The sequence below is a fragment of the Daucus carota genome, chromosome 4 (assembly GCF_001625215.2).
Source record: "Daucus carota subsp. sativus chromosome 4, DH1 v3.0, whole genome shotgun sequence".
NCBI lineage: Eukaryota > Viridiplantae > Streptophyta > Magnoliopsida > Apiales > Apiaceae > Daucus > Daucus carota.
The window spans coordinates 19,420,166-19,429,157 of NC_030384.2; the positions used below are offsets into that span (position 1 = coordinate 19,420,166).

An 8,992-nucleotide genomic window follows, 5' to 3' on the forward strand; every position below is an offset into this window, starting at 1 on the left:
ATTTTTAAATACTCTAATGATCTCACATTAAAAGAAATATTGCAAATCTAGCCTATACTATATATTATTACACTATGAAAACCGAAAATAAAATGTTCACTCAGTTGGTCAGTTAGTTGAGTTTGGTGAATCGGTTGGTATTCGACCCACGGAGCTCTTAAATTTATAACTTATAGTTTACCTTGTATTATCTATTAAACTAAAACATTAAATTTAGTTTAGTATGATGGGTCCGTATTTGGTTTCATGCGTCTCTTTAAATTATAATATGTTTTACATCATATTATTAATTATTAATAATGAAATATTAAAAGGTTGATTGGTTAGTTTATATCTGAGTTTATAGGCCTCCTTAAATTATAACATGTTAAAAGGTAAATTTTAACATTCTCATTAAAATATATATATGTTCGACCTAATTTTTAATTAGCCATTTGACAGCTTAACTATGAAGAATTTATCCCACTGTTAAATAAAATATTTATTTAACCACATTATTCTATCATAATTTTATTTTTACAATAATATTAGGTAAATTTAAAATATATACGATAAAATAACAAATATGTTAACCGCCCGTGCATTGCACGGGTTATAAGCTAATCATATATTATATATACATATAATATAATAAATATATTTTTTTAGTGTTGAACGAACACGAGCTTACCGAAATCGAGTCGAACCGAGCTACTGAACATGAACCAAACACCCTAAAAGTTCGGTTCAGTTCGTTAAGTTTATCGTACGAAAAATACTGTTCAGACTTGTGTTCGGTAAGCTTACCGGACGAGTTTACCGAACCGCACGAACTTACCGAACAGTCCGATTACCGAACTCGAACACGAACCGCACGAACTTACCGAATAGTTCGTTTACAACTATAGTACCAGCCGATGATGCAATCAGGTTTTTGAAAGTTTAATTTTTGGCTCATGGAAATTAACCCTGATTGACATTTTAAGAGAATGTTTTTTAATATTGAAAGTAACTCCGAAAAGAAAAACAAAACATAAAAGCTTATTTACTTCTGGAATTAAATGTGTCCGCATGATATTTAAGGTCCAAAATTATAGTTATGGTATAATGAGAAACAAGGAGTAACCAGCAGTGAATGAGTATCAAAGAAACCAACTGTCAACTGAAGCATCTGGCCTCCAAAAGGTTCATGTCTGGAAATGCATCCAACTATTTGAAACAAAAATTGCACAAAATCTATGATCTACCAGTCCATTTAATGTAGAGTTTCTTTCATTTAATAAACATTTGCACCAAAGAGATGTATGATAACTAACAAATATAGATGCAAAAAGTTTCTGATAAAGACAGAAACCATGGTAACATCAGAGTATTTAATAGACACTGAGCAAGATACTCTCTTTCTTTTCTTATCGTCGTTTTTTTACTACTCAGGCTTGAGTATGCCCTTCGGCAGGGTCCAGATGTTTGTTCTTCAGAGAAACAAAATGAAGATCGAAAGAGAAAATTTACAGATCTGCATTTTACTATTTAGTGTCCGGAGGTTGCATTTCTTTTAGCTTCAAGTGCTGAACCCTCCTTAAGTGCTACTTGTGCTTCTGTTTCCATTTTAAGGGCAAAAAGTGAGGCTGCTTGTAGATAAGAAGCAATGTGCCAAACTGGAGAAATAACTTGCGCTTGCATTGCATCACCTAGTGCTTCTTGTGGCATGTCGCACAGGAGATAAGACAAACTGCGTCGAGCAAATACTGTTGGAGAAACCACTGGTCCAAAATTGACAAACTGGAACCCCAAAAACTAAAAATTAGTAATGAGAGAAGTTGAGTAGCTAAAAAATGCTTGAAACTGAGCAAAGGCAACACTAGCTAATGGCATTCCTTGTGCGCATGATTTGTTTTATATGTCATGTTTAATGATATTTTGAGTTCTGACACAAATCAGATCAATGTACCCCATCTCAAACATAGTATGTATACAAAATACATTATGCATGCTTAATTTAATTGTTCATCTAGCAGTAACATTAGTTGCAAATGTAGAATCTCCCACTGAACCAATTAATACAAAATACAGAAAGCAGTAACCTGTGTGTAGCATTCGATAGCTGTTTGGAAGTCCTTGTGCCTGAAAGCAGTATCACCCTTTTTCTTGGACTCCAATGACTCTTGCATCTGATCGGTCCACATTTGGAATGAAAGCTGCAGTATTAAGAGACAATGAGCAGGAGAACAATTGGAACTCTGGTCAACATGTTAGACTGGTTATGTATATTTTAAATCACTCTTCTAGTAAGTAACAGTTATACACTAGCAAAACTGAGAAAAGGATTGGTACCGTAATTATATTAAACACAAAAGTACTGGCATATAGAATGTGTATTCTCCAGTAGGAACCAAGTATACAGAAGAACTAATAGTTGATTCAGCACTATAAGTTTTGTAGCCCATACTGTAAATTATGGGTTTCATGTGACATCTGATATAAAGAACTTCTACACAGCAAAGGAATTGATACTATTATGCAATCTCTGGTTTAGAATATGTCCACATGATGAGAAGGATAGAGATCAGAGCACTTCTTAATTACAACTTTTTTTTTAGCAGATTCTTGATTAGAACTTAAATGTATAGTAACTGCACCAAATTGCCATTGATGGCTTTTATATGCTCAGGTGTAGTTCGGAATCTCAATGGATTAAATATTTCAAATGTGTCAGTTTATGATGTTCATTTAACCTCATTTGTCGCTCCCTCATCGTCTTTGTAAGCAATCTTTTCTAAAATCTCGTGTATAGCAGTCAAGTCCATTCTTGAGCAAGCTTCACCGAGTGGCGTTTGAGGTAAGAATGAAGCAGTGCTTGCAATACCCATTAAAACATAAGAAGGAACCTGCATTTTGAAGAACAAATCATGGCTCAGTAAAACATATATTAGTATGAAAAAGGCAATATATAAAATATTAACAGACAAGAGTTAAATTTCAGGATAAAATCTTCTCCCATCTATACCAGCCATGAAGCATACACTTCAATATGCTTTAACGCAGAACCAATTTAAACCTTAATAGCATAACCTCAGACTCCAAGTATTGTTAGTTCGATGTCTTATATCTCTTTTTTATAATGAAACTAAATTTACACTACAAATTCGTAACTCAATTTTAACAATTCAACCTTAAAATTATTTTTTCACTTGCCAGTGAAAATTTTGGAACCTGTTGGCTGTGTGATTTTTGGAAAAGGGGCTAAGCCAAAATATAAGTTCTTATGCAGTTATCAGATGCAAACATAGAAATTTCGATGCACTATATTATATAGGATGCATCAAAGAAATTTTCCTTGTATTATATTATTAGTAAAAGCAGTAATGTTGAATCAAAAATACTGCTTTAGTAACAGCTTAGAAGGATTTTAGTAGAATACAAGTACTCTGACTTAATGCCAAATATCATGTGCAAGGGATGAGAACTTTTACGATCACTCTAACAGTACAAGCGTGGGACAATCAGCTTCCCAATCTGCACGTAACAATTTCGTAACTCCTAAAAGACCTTGACTGATCGCACAACACACACACACACACACACACACAGCAAGAGAGCAAGGGAGGGAGAAGCATTATTTCTCTTAGAGACATTCATTCTAAATTCTAAAATTATCAGTCTCTCGCACAGAAACCACGTGCAATGAATAATATATTTACAAGGTCGATTATAAGATTTAAGCCATTTTAAATCACTTACTATAGAAAATAGATCTAAATAAAAGTCTAGATTCATCTCTCAAGAAAAGAATATCGTAATTGGCAATATTTAAACAGTTGATATGAGTTTAGCAGTACAGAAAATAACAAACTTTTGTATAATTTATACTACTAGCATGGCTTCCGCTCTATTTATAACTTTGGGCAAACTAGTCCTGCTAAGACTTGAGCCAGCTGAGCTGTCAATCAAATGAAATATGATGTTTGGATATATTAGGAAGAACAGAGTTACTGACCTCGGTTTCCTTTTGTAAAGGAGTCAAGGCTGACACTAATGACTTTGAATTTGGTCGTTCTCGTGGTTCATATTGCAAACAGCGAGAAGCCAAGCGTACAAGCTCAGTCCCATCATCATTAGAAAACTGTCCTTCCAAGCAGGAATCTGTCAGCATCTGAAGGTTTCTATCACGTATCAGATCAAGAGCCTGAAACAATTCCCCAAGAGCCAGATTTAGTACCTTAAATCAGCTACGGTCTTGATACATCAAAACTGTGTGGAATATAAATTCTGTCACTCGTATAAATTATTTAATTCTGTCCTTTTTTTTAAATAACACCATTAAAATTCCATCATTCGAAAATTTTGGGGTAGGAAAGGAGACGTACATGGCTAGGAGGAATGTGTTTTCCACTAATAAGATCTAGCAGAAGTGTCCCAAAACTATAAATCACACTTTCTGGGGTCACTCTCCCTACATCAATAAGAAAAACAGGATAAGGGAAATAATTACTCAATTATCAAAAAGCGAATCCACAATTTCAGTTAATTATAACATATGACTAGTCTCATTTAAGTACAATAAGATATAAACAAACATACAAACACTTCTCCTTGCATGCTCACAAGACATGCATTACATGTAGAGCATCTCAAGACCCGTACTGTTGTACTAAGTAAAAGAAGTTCATTACTTAATACAATGTGTGTGGCTCATACTTCAGACAAGTCTCAAGTTATTGTATCAACTCAACAGAAATGTTAAATTGAAAGCTAAACCAGATGTTAAATGAAATTATTTTTCCAAAGCAATTTCCATTCTATCGTTCTTCCCAAAGTAGACTAAAGCAAAACTAAATCATAGTAGTTACTAGTTAGATGCAGCAAGTTTTAAAAGTTGACACAAGTACACTCAGGTTATGTCTACATAATTGACAATGTCGAATTTCTAGTTATTGAAGAAAAAAATCCTATCTACATAGAATCATACCAGTTCTTAGATACTCTGGAGGGGTAAATGCCAGATTCGTACTGTAACTTTTTCCATCCCTACTATTTTTCATAAGGCCGAAGCATGAAAGTCTAGGATTACCGTCCTGCAAAATGTGCCCAGTACATAATAAGATAAATAGCTGCGGAACCCATTTGGTAAATATGCACCATAAAGAATGTAAATATATAATTACCTCATCAAACAGAACTCTGTAGGCATTAAGATCATGATACAAGGCACGGCCTTTACTTGTACAATATTCAAGAGCTTCAGCAAGATGTAAAACAACCCTTAATCGCATTGGCCACTTCATTGGTTGTGTCTCCCCTGATTCAGTAGTGTAAATCATTAATGTAATGAGCATAAATACAATTATGGTAATTGAGTAGGTTTTCTTCACAAAACAGAGACTATTAGGGTATGGTATGAAGGCATGCATTGGCTAGATTATTTTTAGTATTGGATAATACTCTTTTGAACTGTATCGTACACAGTCAGATGTATACTCAACTACCTATTTTTTCATATCTATATCTATATATCTATATATCTATATATAGATATATAGATATACAAACACACAGTATTCTGTTTGTCTTCAATTTTTAACATATGTGTTAGGCACAGATGACAAGAAGAGTGAATGAAAGAAAAAAAACTATGTGGAATTTAGTGGGCCTATTAATATTACAGAAGAAAAACTAGTCGTTATGGGAAATGTTAAAAAATGGGTGGGATGTCCCAAATGAAAGATGTTAAGAAATGAGTGGGATGGAGGGAATAAGATTTACAATGAAGAAGCCCTGGTGGAGAAAGGGTGTATATAAGAGAAAAAGTTTCAAGATTGCATAAAGAAACAAGCTTATACTTCCTAAATAAATTTAGTAGCAGTAGCAGTAGTAGTAATCACAAGCACTGAAGCACTTCAGGATGTAGCCTTCACACACAGACAAAGCAATTTAAATTTAAAACAATAATCGATCAAGTAACTTACAGTGAAAAAGGTGTTTGGCAAGGGTGTTATTGGGCATATATTCTGCTACAAGTAACCTCTCATCATTTTCACAACAGCATCCAAGCAAATTTGCTAACCTTGGGTTTCGGAGTAATCCTACAGATTTTGCTTCTTCCTAAAGTTGGCCAAAAAAAAAAGGATATGTAAAACAACAAAAAAAGGAGAATTGCCAATTTTGCCTAATTTAAATCAATACAAACTTAGATAGAAATGTGACTGTTATGCAGGTATTAATCATGGTAAGAAAGTTGACAAATTACTAGAAAAGTATATATCTGAAAGTTAAAATACGTATAAGATTCCATTGTTGGATAATGATATATACATATAGAGGCAGAGGGAAACTATATTTCAAGATAAGTGTGCATAGCTCACTGGGAGTATGCATCTATGCAAATGGAAGACCATGTAAAATGCTCAACAATGTTTGCTGGAGCTGTAATGATGAAAAGAATAGGATAAGACCAATCACTTAATTTAGGTTCAAGTAGATGAGTATACAACTTTAAATATATATGCAAGGCAATGAAGGTCGATCATCACACTTTAAGGTATGGAACCAAGCAGGAGAAAAATGTGACGTGAACAATATTAACAATAAACAGGGTCCTGCATATATGACTAGATTTTACAATACTGGCCACTACTCATATATAAGCAAACACCCTAATCCATACAAAATATGTTGTGCAGAGAGAATTTTTTTTAGCAGGGCTCTAAATCGAAGTTATATGTCAGGATATGACAGCGAACAGACAAAATGAACTGATAATGAAAACGATGCTTGTACCAAGAATTGGCGGGAATCAGGCCAAGCTGATCTGTTAAAACGCTTGACAGCGATCCTCTTTTGATTATCCAGCTTCCCTTTATAAACCACATTAGGAGCTTTTTCCCCATGTTCAGAGACAATGTTTTCCACCGCAAAACCGGATGTAGCATTTTTCAATTGTTCAAGTGTGAACTCACGGAACACAGGCAAACCACCTGCCTCACCACTACAATCATCCACTGCAAGAAATACGAAAACCCAACATCAATTATCTAAGTCAACACATATAAAAAAATTAAAAGAAACTGAAGAGTACTCAGATACCGGTATCTGGCGCCTCAATTATCGAACTCTTATATTCCGAAACCAAGCAACAAGGAATGAGCTTAGACCCTTGACAACCCATGTCAATCTAATTTAAATAAATTCCCAAGTTCTGTGCCTCTGAAAACAAACCAAATATGAATTACAAATCCAAACAATTCAATGTATACAGTTTATAACCATTCCCAGAATCTGATCTAGTACAGCAACTTCACATATATTCTATACCAAATCAGAAATGTATAGCCTCTAGAACAAAATCAATCATTCACTCGTAGAAAATTCCTTTCCTCTGGGAATTAAGAACAATTCTTATCAAGCATTGTATATAAATATAAACAATAACTCAATCAATCAACAAATGGTATAACCACATATATCATATATATATAGAAAAAAGTCTACTTCTTCTATCATAAACACACACACACTTTACCTTCCAAGATGTCACTTTTTCAAGTCAACTCTTACAGATGCTTCACAAAAACCAAAACCCACATTCCAAAACTAATAAACCCTGAAAAGATGAGCTAATATCCACCTCTGACTACACTGCATTCAATACAACCCCACATGAAAAAAAAAGTCTTCTTTATTTTGTGATGTACAACAACAACCCTTTTGATCAAATCAACATTTATCTTTCTCCCACAAAATTTCACATCAAAAGAGTTAATCTTTAGCACAAAGGTTGAGAGACAATCCCAAACTCTACACACATCAAGATTCTAAAAGTTGGGTATTTTTTGAATCAAACAGCAACAAAAATACAAATAAATAGAAGGTGAAAATATCAGATCCCCAACATAAACTACAACTGAGTTTACACACAACATATGTATGTATTCTTTAAGATAAACTTGAAGATTTTGTGTTTTTATATCATGTGTATAGTTCTTGGTGTAATAATTGATGCTACATGTTGGTTAGTATCAGTCATTTGAGATTTTTGCGGTTGTTTTATTTGTGTTTTTTTATTTTGGACATAGTACTATTTAATAAAAGTGGATAAAATAAATTTGATAGGGGCAATAGAAAGTGTGTCACAAAGCAAATCCAAAAGCTAAAGAGTTTTTATAGTTTAGATTACTTTCTAAACTCCACTTATCTGTCTTAATTATTCCGTCTTCTGCCTTTTGGCTGCTAATCATTAAAAGGGGTCACCTTCGATGAGATTTACATACAGCATTAAAACATCTGCTCTGTATCTGTGAATTTTATAAATGTGTTGATACCGGTATCATCATTTTTATTATATTTATTAAAATCATATTAAAAGTTTATTTATGTTATTAATGTATTTGTTGTGAGAGAAATTGATAAACCCCCAGAATTATATACCTTAATGAGAGATATTCGTTATGAATGCGTAAATCACGGCTAGCTTGTCGGGGCTGCCGTTTACAAGAAATATGGAAAAATGGTTGTGTTTACGGGATGAGTTCGCAGAAACCGAACAAAGAGGCCGGAATGAATGAATCCGTCATGCTCATGCCAGAAAAGGTGTCACAAAGGTTACACATGCCTCCCTTTAGAGTGTGGAACTTGTGAATCCGCCTCCGTTTGCAAGGTGCCCACATACTTTATTTACAGGGATCAAGCCCATGTAGTTCTTGATAAGTATTACCAAGAGATAAGCTCTTATCCCCTCTAGTTTAGGATAAATCAGCCTTCGTTCATGGTTATCCGGAGAATCCTGCTCTAAGTAAGCTGCTTGAACCCTTCATATTTGATATATATCCCAGTATATGCATAAGATATGTATATATGTTGTAATTATCTCCAAAATAGATATATTTAACACTTAATTCGAGGATATAATGGATAGCTAGAACACTACAAATCCATCTCCAATTCGTCCCCCTAAAAATATGGAAGAAGAGTCTTGCTTGGAGTCTACCTGCAAATCTGCCCAGGCGGCTATAGCCCT

At 34.0% G+C, this 8,992-nt stretch overlaps 1 protein-coding gene across 1 annotated transcript; it reads right to left on the reverse strand.

Moving 5' to 3' along the window:
- Positions 1–1,280: 1,280 nt before the first annotated feature.
- LOC108219347 (serine/threonine-protein kinase BSK3) lies at positions 1,281–7,996 on the reverse strand. Its single transcript, XM_017392756.2, has 11 exons — positions 7,499–7,996; positions 7,063–7,182; positions 6,757–6,977; positions 5,946–6,081; positions 5,145–5,278; positions 4,949–5,054; positions 4,347–4,432; positions 3,977–4,165; positions 2,715–2,867; positions 2,064–2,177; positions 1,281–1,761 (listed from the first exon to the last, which is right to left on the reverse strand). The coding sequence occupies exons 2-11, from the start codon at positions 7,142–7,144 to the stop codon at positions 1,510–1,512; spliced, it is 1,473 nt and encodes a 490-aa protein (XP_017248245.1). The 5' UTR covers positions 7,145–7,182; positions 7,499–7,996; the 3' UTR covers positions 1,281–1,509.
- Positions 7,997–8,992: the final 996 nt, after the last annotated feature.

Coding starts and splice junctions, on each gene's coding strand:
- LOC108219347 (XM_017392756.2), bottom strand. CDS start 7,144: ATGGGTTGTCAAGGGTCTAAGCTCATTCCTTGTTGCTTGGTTTCGGAA. Junction 5,279..5,945: donor TGCCAAACACCTTTTTCACT/GTAAGTTACTTG, acceptor CTACTGAATCAG/GGGAGACACAACCAATGAAG. Junction 2,178..2,714: donor ATGAGGGAGCGACAAATGAG/GTTAAATGAACA, acceptor TTAATACTGCAG/CTTTCATTCCAAATGTGGAC.